At 33.5% G+C, this 20,928-nt stretch overlaps 2 protein-coding genes across 2 annotated transcripts in view; one reads left to right on the forward strand and one right to left on the reverse strand.

The window, feature by feature from the left end:
- Positions 1 to 6,301, reverse strand: part of LOC103524954 — a 19,129-nt gene extending 12,828 nt beyond the window's left edge. The window contains exon 1 of the mRNA XM_026820218.1: positions 6,215 to 6,301. Coding sequence (XP_026676019.1) covers positions 6,215 to 6,245 — 31 coding nt within the window. The 5' untranslated portion in view covers positions 6,246 to 6,301. The remainder of the gene's footprint in view (positions 1 to 6,214) is intronic.
- Positions 6,302 to 17,744: 11,443 nt separating this feature from the next.
- On the forward strand, positions 17,745 to 20,596 carry LOC103524970 (guanine nucleotide-binding protein subunit beta-like protein 1). The gene is made up of 3 exons (XM_026820219.1): positions 17,745 to 17,885; positions 18,379 to 19,087; positions 19,246 to 20,596. The coding sequence occupies exons 1-3, from the start codon at positions 17,748 to 17,750 to the stop codon at positions 19,785 to 19,787; spliced, it is 1,389 nt and encodes a 462-aa protein (XP_026676020.1). The 5' UTR covers positions 17,745 to 17,747; the 3' UTR covers positions 19,788 to 20,596.
- The last annotated feature ends 332 nt before the right edge of the window (positions 20,597 to 20,928 follow it).

Here is a 20,928-nt window from a genome sequence, read left to right on the forward strand (position 1 = left end):
CTTAAAAGTCTCATACACTACTTTTTGTTTTTTTTTGTTGTAATTGCGTTTTTTTTTTTTTTTTTTTTAAACCATTGCCTTTCATGAACCTATTATTTTTGTGAAATTTCGTGATTTGTAAAAAGGGCTCGTCCTCTAATTATAAATTTACTATGTATTACACTTTCAAAAGATACGATCCTAATACCTACATATACGAGACACTCGTAGTACTCGTACAGACACAGTATGATTTGACCCAAGTGTCATTTACACACCACTGTGTGACACTGTGACATGGGTACTGAAAAGATCATCCCAGACTAAAATAGACCTAGCGTTCTAGCAATGTCCTAATAGGTATAGCTCGCCGTATGTCTATACATAGATGTCTCTCAGTCTGACCTTTGCTGTCAATGTCTGTAACTTGCCTATAAATAAAACTGGAATAATTAATTGACTTTGACCAAGTTACAAATCTGTCACAAGCCATGAGCTCAAATTCCCAAGTTCAAGGACTACAGATGGGACTGGTTCCAATATTCCTCAAGACAGGTTAGTGAACCTTGCAGAGACAAAAAGGCTTCAGTGTAAAAATTCCCCATTTCCATACAAAGAACAAGTAAAAGAGGTAGGAGTACCGTACCCGTACAAAGAAAGTACATAATTGAAAAATATCCAGAATATTCCAGCAAAAATGAGAAGGAGGAGGAATCTCCGAAGAATGTGGAGGCAATAATGAAAATATTAGGCCAAGATAAATATCTACACGAGGGAAACTGAAAAAAAGATTAGGGAAGGTCGAACGGAAGATTGAAATCTACGAGGGACGAAGTTTGCTAAGGTTAAGAGAAAGGGGAGGATATTTCGGAATTTGAAAAATGATTTTCAGTCACGTCCTTTGTCTCGTGATAAGAATCACATCAGAAAACTTTTGTTCTAATTTCCAACTTTCAGCTTTTTTTTATCTCCTTCGCTTGAAATGTTGTTGGTTGATAATGTGTTGTACCACAAGCGTGCACCGTGCACGTCTAGTGTACATTTCACGCCAGAAAAGGGTCCCTACGGGCCTTTCAGGGCCCGCCATCCCACATATGTATAGCACAAAAAATAGTAATAGATCTGTTTTAAGCTTGTAAATAAACATTCGACATGATTCACATTTTATTTAGCAAATTTGCTTTGTGGTAAACATGTGTATTAAATGTCATCAAAATTGGACTTACCGTTTGATAGTTGGTTAACTGCCTTCAAATAATTTTCGTCGTTTGCAAGAACATTTTTTGTTGTTTGCGAGCATATTACTTTCTTTTTTGTTAATTTTGAATTTCCCCTGGAGTGCTTTTTTTTATCAGTCTCATTATCAGAAACAGGAAATACACAAAAAATAAATGATTTCAAACTAAACAAAAGACTAATTACTATTTGCATGGTTGGTTCTCGTTCAGCATTTTGCATTGCATGATGTTATATTTACGTGCTTAGAACATGACTTTTCTTTTACAGTCCTCCTAATGTTATCAAAGGAAAATCATGCAATGGTAAACGTAATCTAGCTTACAACTACATGGAGCAGTTAAGCTTGTGTGCTTACACATTCTTTATTTTCATCACTATATTTTCTACTGGTATCTATCAATTTTTCAGGCTCTACTGAGACTCTGAATTTCTAAGCACAACCCCCCGAGTTACCAGTTTTTTACTAGAATTATTGCTCGATATAATCACTTGCTTAGAAGTCATATTTTCACGTACACTGAAAGCAACATTAGATTTGGTTAAAAATAGCGATAAGTTTGGCTCGAAGATTTCACATGTAATCGTCAAAAGCATCCCTCATCTGGAGCTAAGGAAAGAAACTTTCAGCAATATTGTCAAAATAAGAGAGAGAAAATTTTCCCAAAACAATTTCCTCAAGGGCGGGGGTGATAGTTGGGAAAGTTTGTGTAATGACCAAGGTTGATGTCTGGGAAATGGATGAAACAAAATGATATTCTTTAGCTTGGTCTTCACCATTTTCTAAACAGTGAACAAAAGAATAAGTAGGTACAGGCAAATATACACCATTATTATAAGGACCCTGAATACAGAACCCATTTTGACACTCATTAGTAGCTGAAGACATTTTTATACAGTACCTTCTCATCGAAAAGATATTGTTCATCATTATAATTTCTCCTCAGATTTTCAAGCAAGAAAGTAATCAAGATTTTGTTTTTTGTTCTTTGTTGCAAAAATTATTTTTAACAACACAAAACTTTGGATTTTTTCTCCTCTGTAACACTGATGATTTTCATTATTACATTTCAATCATGGTTGCCAACTTATTTTTCGTTTTTTTTGTTCTTTGTCGCAAAAAATATTTTTAACAACACAAAACTTTGGATTTTTTCTCCTCTGTAACACTGATGATTTTCATTATTACATTTCAATCATGGTTGCCAACTTTCAACATTCTTTTTTTTATGTGTGCCAATTTTCCGATGTTTTTTCCTCTTCCTCATCTTGATGAAAAAATCACGTACTTGTCGTTTTCTTTGCAAGAAACAGATTTTTTCAGCCCCAAGTTTTTCCTCTCTGTCCTTTCTTGTTAATGTGTTTTTTAGTGTCGAACATGATGCTGACTGGAATTTCGTTACTGAAACAAACAGAAAAGTTCATTACTGATGCGATCCAAATTTCTGACCACCTCCCAGAATTCCTCCTCCTCTCCTTCTCTCTCTCTCTCTCTCTCCCTCACCAGATCGATTTCGCTTTCAACTCTTTTCTGGTGGCTGGTGGAGTAGCTCTATTTTAAAACGAGCATAACTTTTCCTGTAATGATATTAGAGGAGTGGGATGGAACTAGTATCGTTTAGAAACGTGGGAAGTTTTATAATTTGATTTTATTTATATCAAAATGCCTTGGAGGAGAAAACAAAGATTTCTTAAAGAGATATGATTGAGAATGAAATTTCTGATCAAGGAGGACAAACCTCACTTCCACCTATTCATCATTAATATCCAGAAAATCTGAGGTATTTTTGGTTACCTTTGGTATTTTTGTTAATCAATATCACTTTTGTTTTTGTTCTTTTCTTTGTTTATTGTTCTTCAGTTTCTTTTGTTGTTCTACAAAACCAAGACCATCACAAAATTGAAATCGACGTTTCCACAAGGCTCGAAAATCTCTGATAGCCACAACAGAAGGTGTTTCTCTGCGGTGCAACATTTTCCCTTTACAAAAAGCTTCCCAACTTGCTTTTGTTTACAGAAACAGCCCCTCCCCCTTTCTCCCAACTCTATTGTTTACAAACACTGACACCATGTAGAACACTGTGTTTTCAACGTGCTAAAAAAGAGACAAGGCGAAACAGTTTCTTTATACCATGTTCTTAGAGGGAATGTAGATAATGTATGAATCAAAAAAAGGGAAGAAGAGGGAGATGGGAGAGGGATAAAGGGTGCGTTTACAAGAATAATAAGTACAAGGGTACGTACTTACGTAGTAATAAAATGTTGCAATTTACGACACAAAATCTTGTCCTCTTCCATGTTTTATTTCGAGACGAGGAAATATTTCTTTACGTCACGTTAGGGCGAATGAGTTCATTAGCTTTAGTAGTAAGAGGCAGCATGTAACAACATCGGCACAAGCTGCACTCGAAGTGATCTCTATTCGTGCAGCCCCGCAGGCCGCAGCAGCTAGCCGTAGCAGTCGAAAAATTCTGTTAGAGGCAGCATGTAATAACATCGGCACAAGCTGCACTCGAAGTGATCTCTATTCGTGCAGCCCCGCAGGCCGCAGCAGCTAGCCGTAGCAGTCGAAAAATTCTGGAGGTTCACATGCTAAGTTCATTTGGACTGGGATAAGGAAGTAAGCAGTAAGCTTTACAATTGTTACTGTCATCAAAATTGTCAATTATTTGTGAATAAAATGGAATGAATTGAGTGGGATTTGAGCTCGCAATCTCCTTTGATATGTAACTCAAAGCAGGTTGCGAACCTTCATCCCTCTAGTCACTATAAGTGTATATGGATCTTTACCACCAATATTTCACTAAGAAAACCCCAACTACACCACACATAACATGTTGTGAATGTGTTCTCACTTTTGTTCTTGCACTCGTCGGGGAGAAGAACAAGAGAGAAATGGTGAAAGGAAGAGAACAGGAAGTAGGTACATAGAGAACGGGAAGAAAACGAAGGGAGGTAAAAAAGCGGAGGAGGCAATGACTACAAAAATGTCGTGAACAACACAAAGAACTCAAAATAATGGAATTTATGTCTCCTGAGGGCCCAGAAGGCTTCCTCTTCCTCTCTCAGATCCTCTCCTATGGTAAAAACACCAGCTCCCTTGATCTTTCAATTATTATTATTATTATTATTATTGTTATATACCACAGGAGCTATTTCGTTGTACCTACATAGGTAGATAGGTAGGTATAGTATCCTATATCCTGTATCATAAATTATTTATTTGTTCTCGGTAGCTTTTCTTTTGTCCAGACCAAGATTGTGGTTCTATTAGTTATAGTAAAGCTAAGAAGCTGTTGCAGGGCTCGGTCTCTTAAGGGCCTTAACCCGTGAGTACACGCGTTAAAAATCCGAACGTCAGTACACGCGTGTAGAGAAAAAATCTCACACCTGGTTTTGCTTTGTATTAGCCCTGATAGTGAGTATAAAATACCATGCCAGTGGTCACTTTGCACTTTTCCCTCAAAACTTAATTATTTATGAGGTACTCCCTACTTATACATTTGGGAATATATTATAGGTATACGTAATTACAGCCTATAGCCTATAGGTATCGTTGTACACAATTCAATTAGAATTCTCTTGACACACCAATTTTATTGACGTTATTACCTAATGCTATTAAAGGTTAAAAAGGGAAATTGAGGAGAGGAAGGGAACCAAGAACTAGGTCAGAGTCATTAATCGGAATGATACAAGCAAGTCAATGATTATATTATTATTATTATCATCGGTAATATACTCATTAGCCTTATAAATAGTTGTAGCAACTATTTCTTAGAAATTTGACTTGCACTTGTAATAAACAAGTTTCAAGTAGATATAGGCAATTAGGTACATACTACATACAACTAGGCTAGACTATAATAGACTAGAATTACATACATTATTCAAATAATGCACTGTTTATCATTTTAAACTTTTGGTTAAGATCGGTGCAACGCTTGTTTTATTATATAAAAAAAGAAATTATTTATTTTTTAAAGATAATAATATTAAAAAAATAAAATACAAAAATAGAACACCAATGAGCGAAGTCGAAACAACAAAGCATATTTAATTTACAAAGCCAATCAGTACCACCAACCGCGCCAACAGCAAAATAATACAGCAATTACCGGCATTGTTTAAAATGCAAGAATTAAAATTGAGGTGAAAATTAAATTGAATAAATTTTCTCAGAAAATGAATTTTCAAAAGATGAGAGGTATTAGGAAAAAATGCATAAAATTAAAACAGAAATAGTATCTCTTCTTGTTTAACCCTTTAGTATCATGATGATAATGAGGGATAAAGAAGGTATTATAACTCATTATAAGTCACCTGTTTGTAGCCCTGATAGTGAGTGTAAAATACCATGCCAGTGGTCACTTTGCACTTTTCCCTCAAAAGTTAATTATTTATGAGGTACTCCCTACTTATACATTTGGGAATATATTATAGGTATACGTAATTATAGCCTATAGCCTATAGGTATCGTTGTACACAATTCAATTAGAATTCTCTTGACACATCACTTTTATTGACGTTATTACCTAATGCTATTAAAGGTTAAAAAGGGAAATTGAGGAGAGGAAGGGAACCAAGAACTAGGTCAGAGTCATTGTCAGTGCTGAAGGTAAAGGTATAACCAAAAATACGATTTCAGTTTTTCCTTTCCAACGTGTAGGAAAAATAAAAGAATGTGTTTAACAGGTCAAGGTATTTATGTACCATGTGCTCCACTTTTATTTAATTTAATATTTTATCATCATCATTTTTTTTTTTTTTTTTTTTTTTTTTTTTTTTTTTTTTTTTTTTTTTTCATGTTTACTTTTTTTTAGCATAATTTCGGAAAACCTGGTACCCTGAAACACAACCCGTGGCACAGGTTTCCTACCTGAATTCTTAAATGATCCTATTTTATTTCTACTGAAATACCTACATGGTTTCCCATCTCATGTATGTATTTCAATGGAAATACTTTTCAATAAGTTTCCTGGTAAATATACCTAGATCCTTACCTGGGTGTTATATGGAATAACCTCCATGATCGTGGTTCACGTGGTTGGGTGGAAAAGCGCTTCTTCAGGAGAATCCTACGTGGACAAATAATAATACAAGATCAGAGATATTTCCACATGGATATCCTTCACTGTCAGAGAAAAGAGAAAGTCTCATAAACACAATAAAATAATGAAAAAGGTATCCATCAAACGCCATGACCTTTACAAAACAAAAAGCGAAAAGTGGAGAGGGTATCCTCAAGAGAGCTATATCATTGTAAACTTCAGTAATAATAACAACAATAATGATAAATAAATAATATTTAGATATTCAAGGTATTCCAATATGATTTGATGCTGTTATAAAACTTTGTTATGGATGCATTTTCCGTGATTGTAGTTACAAGTTACAATACCACAAATACCTAACTCTATCAGTAGATACATTTTTTGGTCCAATATAATGAGGCAAAAGAGCTTTTAAAATTCCTAATTTCAAGTCCCATTTGAAATATAGTATACGACAAACCAGCTCTTTGGGGAGCAACTTGGAAAAAAAAGCATAAAAAGTTCTCGTTTTAAAAAAGTTTCGCCGAAGTTTCGAGCATATTCAAAAATCCGAATTCCGTTGTAACCCGGATGTCCCATGTTGAGACGTTTCTTTTATTGTTGTTGGCGGTGTTGCAAATGTCGTTAAGAAGAGCAATATTTTATTCACGCCAGTTTAGATTCGTAACAAATGATACGCTTGTATTCAACATTCCCTTCAACAAGTTACAACACAGGAGGATGCAAACAACTCATTAATTTGCGTCATTTTATTTAAAAAACATACGTACACGTAGGATGGTATTGTAGACTTCTAATGAATACAATTATGTTTTTAGCATTATTGTGAACAAGTTGGAATTTAAATGCAATGAATTTATCTTGTTCTTCAACTAAAAATATTCAATAATTCCATATTAGTAAAAAGTCCTTTTCAGATGGTTTGTAAGAATTTTATGAAAAATCAGAAAATATCACCTTTGTTTTGCAAATTTATTGAAGCTGAATTACTCATAAACACAATAAAATAATGAAAAAGGTATCCATCAAACGCCATGACCTTTACAAAACAAAAAGCGAGAAGTGGAGAGGGTATCCTCAAGAGAGCTATCATTGTAAACTTCAGTAATAATAACAATAATGATAAATAAATAATATGTAGATATTCAAGGTATTCCAATGTGATTTGATGCAGTTATAAAACTTTGTTATGGATGCATTTTCCGTGATTGTAGTTACAAGTTACAATATCACAAATACCTAACTCTATCAGTAGATACAATTTTTGGTCCAATATAATGAGGCAAAAGAGCTTTTAAAATTCCTAATTTCAAGTCCTATTTGAAATATAGTATACGACAAACCAGCTCTTTGGGGAGCAACTTTGAAAAAAAAAGCATAAAAAGTTCTCGTTTAAAAAAAGTTTCGCCAAAGTTTCGAGCATATTCAAAAATCCGAATTCCGTTGTAACCCGGATGTCCCATGTTGAGACGTTTCTTTTATTGTTGTTGGCAGTGTTACATTTATTCCGTTCATGAGAACCTCGTTGAAATTTCAAAAACCAACAAAACGACAAGGCTGTTTAACTTTGGTCCCTGGAGGCCATGATAGCCTTAATCTCAGAACAGAACTCCCATCAGTTAAGGGTGAAGCATTTATTCCGTTCATGAGAACCTCGTTGAAATTTCAAAAACAAACAAAACGACAAGGCTGTTTAACTTTGGTCCCTGGAGGCCATGATAGCCTTAATCTCAGAACAGAACTCCCATCAGTTAAGGGTGAATACATGCCGTTGAATATTACATTTCAAAACAGTCTCTCGGGCATTTATTTATAATGCAATGAAGGGTTCCACAAGGACATGCTAGGACATATTGTCGAGGATGTTGGAGACTCAAGTGGCACTCTTGACACAATTTGTGCTCAAGCACTGCACTGGTGTAAAACAAGAAGGCAGAACAATTGAAAAAAAATTCAAGCACTCTCCAAAATATTATGTGTGTTTTAACCTTTAACAGCGCATTGTATTATGCACACTACTAACAGGCAGACTCGTTTGCAAGAATTGTCTACACTCAATTCTCATATTTATGATTAAAACAATAAAAATAATGTCAGATGAAATCTAGTTGAACTATGTGCTTTTGCACAAACCAAAGATGCCAGACTATACTTTTATTCAAGGACAAGCCAAAAATAACCTATACAAAATTGATACAAATCAAGAAAGAGATGCAGCACATCTACATTTACTATGCTATCGTGTAGGTAAAAAACTTTCTCAGAACTTGCTAAATTTAATTCTACTTTACTATCAGGGGCGTGATCAGGAGACCCTTTCTGGATCTTTAGCCATAAATGTGTGTAAATTTAACTGGTTCATAAGACCAAGTTCATATTTAATCTTGGACACAACTTTACACATGAAACAATGTTGAAACTTTGAGTAATAATCTGACAAAGACCTGATTTTTCAAAAGTTGGGAGCAGATGAGTGCTCTCAATTTGTGAATAGACAATTTCCACCACGACGAGAATTTTTTTTATTTTTCTATTTCAACATTTTCTTAATAGCTAGATACCTACACTACCTTTTCAAGGTGTGTATCTACCTATCTACTTTAATAGGTATATCAATGGATTAAGGGATATTTAGATCTCTAAACTTAATTCTTCACTTAAGCCAGGTACTGACCAGGCCTGAAGAATACATACTATAGCATACTAGTAGACAAAATGGTGGAATGTTGAAATCAGAAACGACATAATTATACAAATTTTAATGTAGTTTCTAACGATATTTTATTATTTTTCTTTATATTTTTTAAACAATTATGAATGAGCATGGAGATGATTGTAAGCTTTGAACTTAGAAACCAAAAGCTGATCGGCCAATCACTTTTAGTCTAGATCTAAAGGCACTTGAATTACTCGTATAATAATCAATTATCTTATTGTTTATTGAAGGTACCATGGTAAAAATCTTAAAGGATTTCTAAGAAGAGAGGGAGAGGGAGGGTGATAAAGAAAGAAAGAGGGAGGGAGGGAGAGAGAGAAAGATTATGTTTATTTGGAATTATCACGATATCATATGCTGCTGAGAGGTCTACGAAAGAAACGCCAGTACTTAATAATAAAACAGGAAAAAAAAAAAAAAAAAAAAAAAAATAACAAAAAGACGAATCAATTTGTACACTATTCAATTTCATTTCCCCAAAATATTTGGGCACCTTATAATCCACCGCGACTATGCTAATAATAGATAAACAAAGTTTTCCAAGAAAAACAACACAATTTAATTATTTTTTTATCTCTTACATAGGGACCAAGAAAATAAAAACCAGCTCTAGGTCTTTCTTTATTAGCTTAAAATATTATGTAGAGGCTTAAATTCACTTTTTATATGGACGTTTTGAATTACATCTGAGCCCGTAAATCACGTTCATGGAAATTTTATCTCAATATAATTTTAAACATAGGTACCTTATGTATTATTTCCTGTACATACTTGAACAAATAATACATTTCATTCTCTCATTGTACATAGCACATTAGGTAAAGAGAAAAACAAGTACAGACATAAGTACTTGTTGAAAAATCATAAAAACCGTTAGACAAAAAGACTGCAGAAAACACTGCCAAGAAGTAAGCGAACGAAATATGACGTCCTTAAATAAACTTTCAACAACTTACTCTGAAAAGACAAAAAAGGGAAAACATGATGAAAAAGCAAGCGAGAAATACCAGAAAAAAAGTACAATAAGTAAATATTATGGAAATCGTATATTCTATTGGAAAATATTTCTTTATATTGAAAATTTGACATGGATATCGTGGAAAAAAATAGAAATATTCCATCATAAATTCCATGATGGAAAACATGCAGGAACATAAAAAATACAGAAGATAACATAGTACCTACTGAGTAGCTCAATTTTCCGTTCATGCTTAACAAGATAGTAAACATTACATAGATATCTATCAAAGCAAACATTGAAGAACCCTTTCACACTTCAGCATCCAATAACGTTCATGCTTAACAAGATAGTAAACATTACATAGATATCTATCAAAGCAAACATTGAAGAACCCTTTCACACTTCAGCATCCAATAACACCCAATTTCTTCAGCATAAATATGTACGTGTAACAAATCCACTTCTAGTAAAACAAAGGGTTTTCTTGATATCATTCTGTTTACCTATGGATATCCTTACAAGTGAAAAAATTGTTTTTTTAGGTGCACCGTTTACGAGATGAGAAAAACGAAATTGCCTATAGACAAGGCAAACGTCTAAACTGATGAATTCAAAGAGCAAAATCGTGATCTCTTGATTAGCAGGCGAGGACCTTGGCTCCCACGATTAAAAGAAAAGGGGGAGAGGGAAAGAGAAAAGAAAAGGCGTAGAAAAACAGGTAGGAGGGGAGGAGGAGGAGGAGGAGGAGGAGGAGGAGGAGGAGGAGGAGAGAAAAAAGGTCGGTATAAGCAGAAGAAATTTTCCAGTCCAAGCTTATTTGTGTAGATTTGTATCTGAACATTTTCAGTCCTCAGGAGCAGGCCGAGGAGTTTGTAAGGAATTTGTTGTGTAGTTTGTAAGCAAAATGGCCGCTATTCCAATTATACCCTACGTATCTAGAAATTCAACGTAAAAAAATAGAAACAGATGTCTGATGACATTTATGAGTTGGATATTGGATATTTAAATTAGGTAGATCCGCAGAAAAGGTATTTTTAAAACGGATTTCTTCAGTTTTAATTAAACACAGTATTATGTCAAAGGCAATTCTGTTAATCATTTGCCTACGAGTATGCACATTATTTAAAAATTTTCTCAAGTGTTCCTTTGAAAATCAGACAACTAAGTAGTTTACAACTGTTTCCAATTTTGAACACATTTGAATTGCATTCTATCTGCTTGAATTGCGTGTAAAGCTAGCTCTGCCTAAATATTAAACCAGTATTCGTCAAGTAAACAATCTCATAATAATGTGGAGGAAAAAGAAAAAAAAAGTACTTAAAATCAATGGGCAGAATTCAACTCATTAGGTTGAATCATTTAGTAAAAATATAAAATAGGTACAGTAATAAAAAAGAAGTAATCATGAATATAATATTAATGCAAAATTGCATCTACTTAGTATCACACTGTCGCTAAATTTGAGTAATAAATTGTTACGTCACCTCACTCGAAAGCTACGACTGTTGCACTGTTCTCATCCTGACATAAAATTTAGGTTCATAGGAGGAATTTTGTTACCTATCGAGGTCGAGGTAATACAAGGAACTATCGACAGACAATCCTATCTCTTAGCCAGCTCCTTTTTTCATCCAAATATACACCACACTCAGCCAAGCTTAACATGAATGTTTTGAGGTAAATTGGTCTCAAGATCTTGAAAGAGTAGTTTAAACCTTTAAACCACTTGTTTTAAAATATACCAACCCTGATGTGAGCGTTTAAAATCAATGGGCAGAATTCAACTCATTAGGTTGAATCATTAATAAAAATATAAAATAGGTACAGTAAAAGAAGTAATCATGAATATAATATTAATGCAAAATTGCATCTACTTAGTATCACACTGTCGCTAAATTTGAGTAATAAATTGTTACGGAAGGGGCGCAGTTTAGCGGGAAAATTTTGAATTTTAATTTTCAAATTTTCCTTTTTTCTGAGTGGAAAATTTAGTAGCGGTTTTCCAAATTTTCTTATAGCCTTCTTGGATCTTGGAATATTCAAATATTCTGTGGTGATACTGTACTTCTTCTATCAAAATTGTTACGTCACCTCACTCGAAAGCTACGACTGTTGCACTGTTCTCATCCTGACATAAAATTTAGGTTCATAGGAGGAATTTTGTTACCTATCGAGGTCGAGGTAATACAAGGAACTATCGACAGACAATCCTATCTCTTAGCCAGCTCCTTTTTTCGTCCAAATATACACCACACTCAGCCAAGCTTAACATGAATGTGTTTGAGGTAAATTGGTCTCAAGATCTTGAAAGAGTAGTTTAAACCTTTAAACCACTTGTTTTAAAATATACCAACCCTGATGTGAGCGTTACCCGTTCGTTCTCTTCTCATGATATTATTACTGCCACTAAATCCTGATATTTACCTTCTTATTAGTCTGAATTAACCATCAGAAAATAATTCTAAAAGTGATAACGTTGATCATACACAGTCGTAGCCTCTTCAACAAGGTAGGACGTATAAAACCAAAACGTAAAAAATTAAACATTGAATTTCGTTAAAAAATTTAAACTTAAATGTAACAATTAAAAGCTTGCCCTACAGTACTTTCATTTAAACCTTTGTATCAAAATGTACTATCGATTTTCCCCTCACTTATTTCCGCTGTTTTTTTTTTTTTTTTTTTTTTTTTCCCCCATTTTTTAAAAAAAAAAAAAAAACCCCCCCCTAGAGTTGGAGAGTTTTTTTTTTTTCACTCAGATTTGATACCATACATAATAACCCCTGCTCTGTTTGCAATCACTGTGATACAAAGAAATAAATTAAGTTAAATAGTATTTTATTTGCTCTCTGCTAACGGGTTTCAAATACAGTAGTTTCCTTGGATGTGCGAAAACTACATAACATATGAATGGTAGAGAATGGGCTAGTCTATAATTTGATGGACTTGCATTTGACGTGTTCTAATAATTAGGGAGTAAGAAAGACATGGGAATCCAGAATATTTCTGGACTTCTGTCAGGAATTTTTCCCACCTCTGGCAAGTGACTGAAAGTTCTCTTTTTAGACATCTCCTAAAAGACTGTTCTACGAACATTCCTCTCCCCCTTCTCTCGTCTGTTTGACGTATCTCGAACCCAAATGTGTTCGGCACTGATTTTAAACCATTCAAAAGGAAAACGAGATTGGAAACCCTTGTTGTGAGAGCTCCATTATATTTAGTTTTGTATATCAAAGCAGAAAAAGTCACTCAAAAGAGATTAAGAAGGAAATGAGAAAGAAGTTAATTACTCTGCCTTTTCCGCCTCCTTTGGCCTTTTCTTTTCCTTATTATATTATGTCATTTTCTTCGTAATACTTTTCACTTTTCTAAATAGCGTGTAGAAATTGTTGGTTTCAAATTTGTTGTTTGGGATTTTTTTTTTTTTTTTTTTTTTTTTTTTGGTTTTTTTTTTTTTTTTTTTTTTTTAGGTTCCTACTTAAACGTAGGTATAATACTCGTATGTATATCGTATTCTTTTCTTAGCCCTCTCCAGGTTCAGTTAGATCATTTAATAAATTTTTGAAGAAGTGTAATCTCATATTTTCAAAGAAAGAGGAGGAAAAGCGTGGTTACTCATTGGGAAAGATGTTGATCCTTAGTCCTATATTGGACGAAATAATGACAATTTTAACCTTCAAAGTAAATAGCCTTCAATCCTTTTTAACTAGCTACGGATAAACGGATACAAAGTACAAGATGAAGCTTGAGAGAATGAGAGAGGGAGGGATAAATCTTTGAGAAGACTTTTTACTCTGTACCATCCACTCTCTTTTGTTTTTATTAACATTTGTAACTCATACTTACCAACCTTATTTCTATGAATTTAATGCGGTTTAATTTGACTTAATTTTACTATATTATTTCGTTTTTCTTTGTTTTCTGTTAAAAAAAATGTAACCATCGTCATAAAATATTATAATATTTATTTACATTTTATTTTATTGTAAGATAAATTGATTACCTACCTAAACTTACCTATCATAACGGAAATCTATTAGCTTATGACAGCATACTTTAGGTTATTTTAATCATAGGTGGCATCTTTAGAATTCAATATAATACCATGCATAGACAGGTAGTACATTTTTTTTTTTATTATAAAATAGGAGTAAGTAAATAAATTAGCGGAAATTATATTAGGTATTAATTTTATTTAAATTTATATGTGTCATAGCTATACCTAGGATGAAAAAGCAAGCGAGAAATACCAGAAAAAAAGTACAATAAGAAAATATTATGGAAATCGTATATTCTATTGGAAAATATTTCTTTATATTGAAAATTTGACATGGATATCGTGGAAAAAATAGAAATATTCCATCATAAATTCCATGATGGAAAACATGCAGGAACATAAAAAATACAGAAGATAACATAGTACCTACTGAGTAGCTATACCGGGTCACTACTGAATCATCCATTTAATTATGGCTACATATAGTCTCAATCAGATCATTTGTACATCTCAGCGAAGAAAAAAGTCACTCATGCAACAGGGAAACAAAGTTTTTTCCCCGAATAACCCATCTATCCTGAAAGCTTAACTCGAAATTATCCCAAGGTTTCTATGGGTAGGTTCATACCGACGTAAAAATATGTTTATTCCACCAGAGTAAGTCTGAAACCAATTTAATAGCTGATTTATTACGAAGGGATTTGGAAGGAGCTAACGTTTTTAACCTTTTCTGTGTTTATTGGGTCAAAACCAAGGGCCTTCAGAGATTGGATTTTCTGGCGAACAGACACAGAAAGCAGTGTTTCTTGTTTGTAAAGCAAATAATTCAAATGCCAATCGAGTGGGGGCAACATTTTCCCATTATGCAAGCATTTGAATTTTCCTCATCCTCATAGTATAAGAAATACTCGAAATAGGTAGGTATACCGCAGTAAAGGAAAGTAAGTATTGTTTTCAATCCGATTTTTCTCTTATGCGTACCTGTTTGTAAGTTAAGTATCCTTGTTGGAAATGATTACGTGTTCACCGCCATCTTTCTCTTTCTGAGTTTATTTGTATTTCATTACTTTCCTCTGTCTTCCTCTCTTTTTGTATTTGAGGTTTTATTTTCTTATCTTCTTCTACCTCTTCTCAAAGATTTATCCCTCCCTCTCTCATTCTCTCAAGCTTCATCTTGTACTTTGTATCCGTTTATTCGTAGCTAGAGGCAAGGCAAACGTCTAAACTGATGAATTCAAGGAGCGAACTCGTGGTCTCTTGATTAGCAGGCGAGGACCTTGGCTACCACGATTAAAAGAAAAGGGGGAGAGGGAAAGAGAAAAGAAAAGGCGAAGAAAAACAGGTAGGTGAGGAGGAGGAAGAGCAGGAGGAGGAGGAGGAGGAGAAGAGAAAAAAGGTCGGTATAAGCACAAGAAATTTTCCAGTTAGGAGAACTTGGGTTACTCCTGTGCAGCCAGTTCTGCAGGCATCATGGGCTGCATATTTGATGAAACTTTCAGTTCTCCAACCCACACAAGCGCAACGGTACTAATTGGGATTACGATATGCATGGTGGATTGAAATCGCATCAGGGATGAAATTGCAAGTTTTTGTACACATGATGAATTTTGCAGAGAAGCTTATCATTAAAATCTGAAATAATTGAAAATCCTAATCAAATGATGCTTTCACGGATGAAAAGTTCCCCCTCTAATACAAGCAGTTTAGAAGCTGTACCTACACATTTCCAAGTATTTTACATGGAAAGCTCAAGTATAAATTTAGGTAAAATCCTAAACAAATGAAAAACAAGCACAAAACACTCCCATGGTAGAACACTAAGCACCGTATTTTACATCTTGGTACTACACTCTCTGTGTACCTATCTGAAGATGGAAATGAAAAATGAAATGACTTTTGATATACGAGTAAATGCGGTCGATGTCCTACGGAAAGAAAGTAAAAAGTTCGTAAAAAATAGACAAAAAACAAAACAGTTGAAAATGAATTGTATGAAAGCCTTCATATTAGGTGAATATGCAACGTGCTGTAAAGTGCTTGTTCATCAAGAAATCTAGATGAGTTCATCTAGAATTTAACACATTTTACATCTTGGTACTACCTACACTGTCTGTGTACCATTCTGAAGATGGAAATGAAAAATGAAATGACTTTTGATATACGAGTAAATGCGGTCGATGTTCTACGGAAAGAAAGTAAAAAGTTCGTAAAAAATAGACAAAAAACAAAACAGTTGAAAATGAATTGCATGAAAGCCTTCATATTAGGTGAATATGCAACGTGCTGTAAAGTGCTTGTTCATCAAGAAATCTAGATGAGTTCATCTAGAATTTAACTCCATTTCTTTTTCCCTTTCTCCAAAAATTCAAACCAGAAAAGCCACAAACAAAAACGAAACGAAGCTGTTTAGAGAAATATCCCACCTTTTCAAAATTAAAGTTCGTTAAAAATAGACAAAAAACAAAACAGTTGAAAATGAATTGTATGAAAGCCTTCATATTAGGTGAATATGCAACGTGCTGGTGCTGTAAAGTGCTTGTTCATCAAGAAATCTAGATGAGTTCATCTAGAATTTAACTCCATTTCATTTTCCCTTTCTCCAAAAATTCAAACCAGAAAAGCCACAAACAAAAACGAAACGAAGCTGTTTAGAGAAATATCCCACCTTTTCAAAACCACAACAATAAAAAAAGAAAATGGAAATGAAGAGAAAATGAAAGAAAAATGAGACGAAAAATAAAATTGAATTATAATTCTTGTAGTACCTAGCAAGAGCATTTGCATGAAATCCCTCTCCAACCTGCTTTGTCCTAATTATTTTCCCCACAACAAAGTCTTAGGTGAACAGACAAGAGTTTTCATTATTTTTCAAACAGAAAATTAAAAGGCAACAAAAACACTTCGTGCTAGAACAAAAGTTACGAAGAATAATATTTGAATGTCAAAGACTAAAAAAAGGGGTAATAATAGAGTACGGTTGATCAATACTTTGGAATGGAAACTTGGAGAGAGCTTTTAGCGAACTTTGAACTCAAAGAGTACAAAAACACTTCGTGCTAGAACAAAAGTTACGAAGAATAATATTTGAATGTCAAAGACTAAAAAAGGGGTAATAATAGAGTACGGTTGATCAATACTTTGGAATGGAAACTTGGAGAGAGCTTTTAGCGAACTTTGAACTCAAAGAGCATCTCCCCTGTATTCTGCCATCACCATTCGGCTATAGCTAAAACAACAACATTTTTGTCAAGTTTTCAAAACCAGAAAATGGGTTAACATTTACTTCTTATTGTTAACTAATACCCACTCACACTACACATCAATTGTAGCTCGTAAGCATATCTCCCCTTTATTCTGCCGTCATCATTCGGCTATAGCTAAAACAACAACATTTTTGTCAAATTTTCAAAACCAGAAAATGGGTTAACATTTACTTCTTATTGTTAACTAATACCCACTCACACTACACATCAATTGTAGCTCGTAAGCACGCCGAAGATCTTCTCCAAGTCGAAACATGGTCTCGTGATTCTGCTTAGTCAACATGAGGATTCTGAATCTATCTCCCAGACACCCCTGGTCAAATGTGTAGCCTCGGAACCTCTTGTGTTTGACAGCCAAGCTAGGAGGCACGTCTGAGAATAATGAATATGAATATTTATTTATTTATTGTAGAAAATTACCCGAGGGTGTTTACAACATGAACTTTAACCTTTAGTAAACCTCTGGTTTAACCTTCTTGGTCAGGTCTTCATTTCACTGAATCTTTAGTATTAACTATTCACTTTATTTTTCAGCAAAATCATGGCCAAAACTTACCCACCCCCGTCTTCAGCTTTCACATTCAAAGGCTTCATGGCACCTGTTCACTGTGTTATGGTTGATGAAAATATTCTATTTGCTGGAACTCAAGAAGGGAAAATTCACCTATGGAACTTACAAGCAAGTTACCTACCTGTTTATTATTATTATTATTATTATTATTATTATTATTTTAGGGGTAAGAGATAAGAAGTACCTACATAAGGTAAGTGTACCATTTATTCGACCACCTAAAAAATGTACCATTTATTGGCCCACCTGCCCGCATTTATTTTTCTAATTTTTGTTTTTATGACTACAATTTTTGAATAGCACTGGTTCGATAGCAGTCTTTAAGCCCTTTCTTTTGATAATTGGATCTTGAAAAAGTTCGTCCAGTTCAGACTTATGTGGCATATGGTACAGGTGGGCCAATAAATGGTACGTTTTTTAGGTGGGCGAATAAATGGTACACTTACCCTATGTATGTATCAAATATCATTCTGCTCATAGAGGTAAGTAAGTACTTACAAGAAGTTTGTCAATAGAGCAGGTGTGAAAGAAGATTTCTAAGTATAATACTTGGGTTCATGGTTATCCTTGTACAAATGAAATTTCTCATGTTTTATTTCAGACTTACAGAGAGGTATTCACTCTGACTGCTAGCACTCAACCTGTCTTATCCATACACAAAACAAATGATCATATCCTGATACAAGATAAGGAAATGACCATATCAGTGTGGAAATATAAAGTAGAAAACAGCTCCAATGCACAAGTGAGTCTCAAAGAAATTAATTGTTTCAAGAGAAGTGAACCTAAATTGTCATTTTGTAAATGCATTGTCTTCAATTCCGACTTAGATAACTATTTCAATAAGTTTGGTAATATTATAGATAGAAATACAGTTGTAGGAAATCCATATTTGGAACACCCATCAGTACAAAATAGAAATTCTTACTATACCATTGTCCCATATGATAGTAAAGAGATAACCATGTTCTCACTAGAAAGTAGAAAGAAAATGACTGTTATTGATATCACTAAGGAGAGTCAAACAAAACTTAGTGATGTTATCATGTGTATGAAATTAATATCAGTGAATACTGAGCTGTACTTGATTCTATGTACAGAAGATGGGTATTTAACCTTGTATAATGTGAAGCTAAAATGTATAGAGTGTCAAATAAAATTGAATACAGACATCACAAATAAGAAAAAAACAAGATGTGAAAAGTCAGGTGATGAAAAAGAAGAATGTCTAGAGGAGAGGTTAGATTTAAAAGTGCCTGATGTTCCTATGGTCATAGATTTTGATGCAAAAACAATGAGAGGTATTGTAGGTACTAATTCTGCTAACTAATCACAAATAAGAAAAAAACAAGATGTGAAAAGTCAGGTGATGAAAAAGAAGAATGTCTAGAGGAGAGATTAGATTTAAAAGTGCCTGATGTTCCTATGGTCATAGATTTTGATGCAAAAACAATGAGAGGTATTGTAGGTACTAATTCTGCTAACTTATATTGTATAAAACTCTATCCAGGGATTTCTGGAAGTAGTGAGGATAAGAGTACACCTGGTAGCAAAGATTCTCTCAAAAGTCAATTAAATATCAAAATGGTGCTAGAACTAAGACATTCTGGTGTTAGTTGTCTTTCTATAAGACCTGATGGCAAGTTGTTTGTGCTCTCGTTTTGGGATGGTAATGGCTGTATAAAACTCTATCTAGGGATTTCTGGAAGTAGTGAGGATAAAAGTACACCTGGTAGCAAAGATTCTCTCAAAAGTCAATTAAATATCAAAATGCTGCTAGAACTAAGACATTCTGGTGTTAGTTGTCTTTCTATAAGACCTGATGGCAAGTTGTTTGTGCTCTCGTTTTGGGATGGTAATGGTATTTATATTTACAACTGGAACAATCTGAAATGCATCTCTTTCATAGATTATGTGTATAAAAGTATTCACGATTTGTACTTCTTTAACAATATGTTGGCTGTAGCATGTGATGGGGGTAAAGTGTCTTTGTGGAAATTCCATAGTTAATTTTTTGAACAGTTAACCTTTAGGATCTTCCTCTGGATTGATGGGTTGGTATGTTTGGTAACAGTATCACACATTTCCTTGTCTTTGGAAAATTCTGAAAAGTAAATGAATTCGATTGAAAAATCATTTAAATTTTGTAATGAATAGGTAATAATAATTTACTTATATATTTTATTTTGTTCATAACAGATTAAAAGATAATAAATAATGTTGATAGGTTGGTATGTTGGGTAATGTGACCAAATAAGAAGAAATTATAAATATTTTTGAATTGTGACCAACTAAAATTCTACAGACTCGTATCTACTTATTATGTATTTCGACAATTTGCAGTGTCCAAATGTGAGTCGTCTACTTTCCCCTGAGTCCTGGTATAAAGTACCAGCTATTCCAACCCTCAATAAAATTTTGTTTAAATTTAATGGGCTTTGAAAATGGATAGTAAATTATCAAGAAGGATAGGAAATGTCCGTAATTTATAATATTAATATTGCAAAATAAAATAAACCTTGTTGTAATGGGTGTCATACTGTCATATCTGCAGGAAGTCCTTACCTACTTTGTGATTTATAATTTATATCGTGCTCACGTTGACACAAAATTTTGCTCAATAGTGATAGCAAACGATAGCAATGATAGCAAACAAATTTTTATGTAAATACCTAGTAAAAAAGAGCTAAGTAAGTCCTGCTTTCCTCATATTGTTTTGTTTGATGGACTTCTTATGTACTCTAATAATTATTATTTAAAATAGGTATATCATGACTCCCAAGAAATAAATATCTAACCAATTTTCAACAATACCAGTTCATCAGTCCAAACTTCTTTTTTTTTGTATGCTTTATGAGAGAAAAGTAAAAGGAGTGAGCTGTTTGACTAGGTATGTGGATGAAATTGAAATCATAATGTTAGTATTACTAAACTTGTTTAAAATAGAATATTTCAATTAAAAAATATGCATGGCTTGGTTATTACATAATAAATAGTTATTTGGCATTTATTATGTAGGTAGCTAATAAATGTAATATCTATTTATCTATAGATTCTATAATATTGTTAATTATTACTAGCTTAATAACTAAGGTATAATTTATTTTTACTTTAATGACTAAATGAGAATAACTATACTATAATATCTACA

Source organism: Diaphorina citri, unplaced genomic scaffold, assembly GCF_000475195.1.
Source record: "Diaphorina citri unplaced genomic scaffold, Diaci psyllid genome assembly version 1.1 scaffold129, whole genome shotgun sequence".
In the NCBI taxonomy this organism is placed as follows: Eukaryota; Metazoa; Arthropoda; class Insecta; order Hemiptera; family Psyllidae; genus Diaphorina; species Diaphorina citri.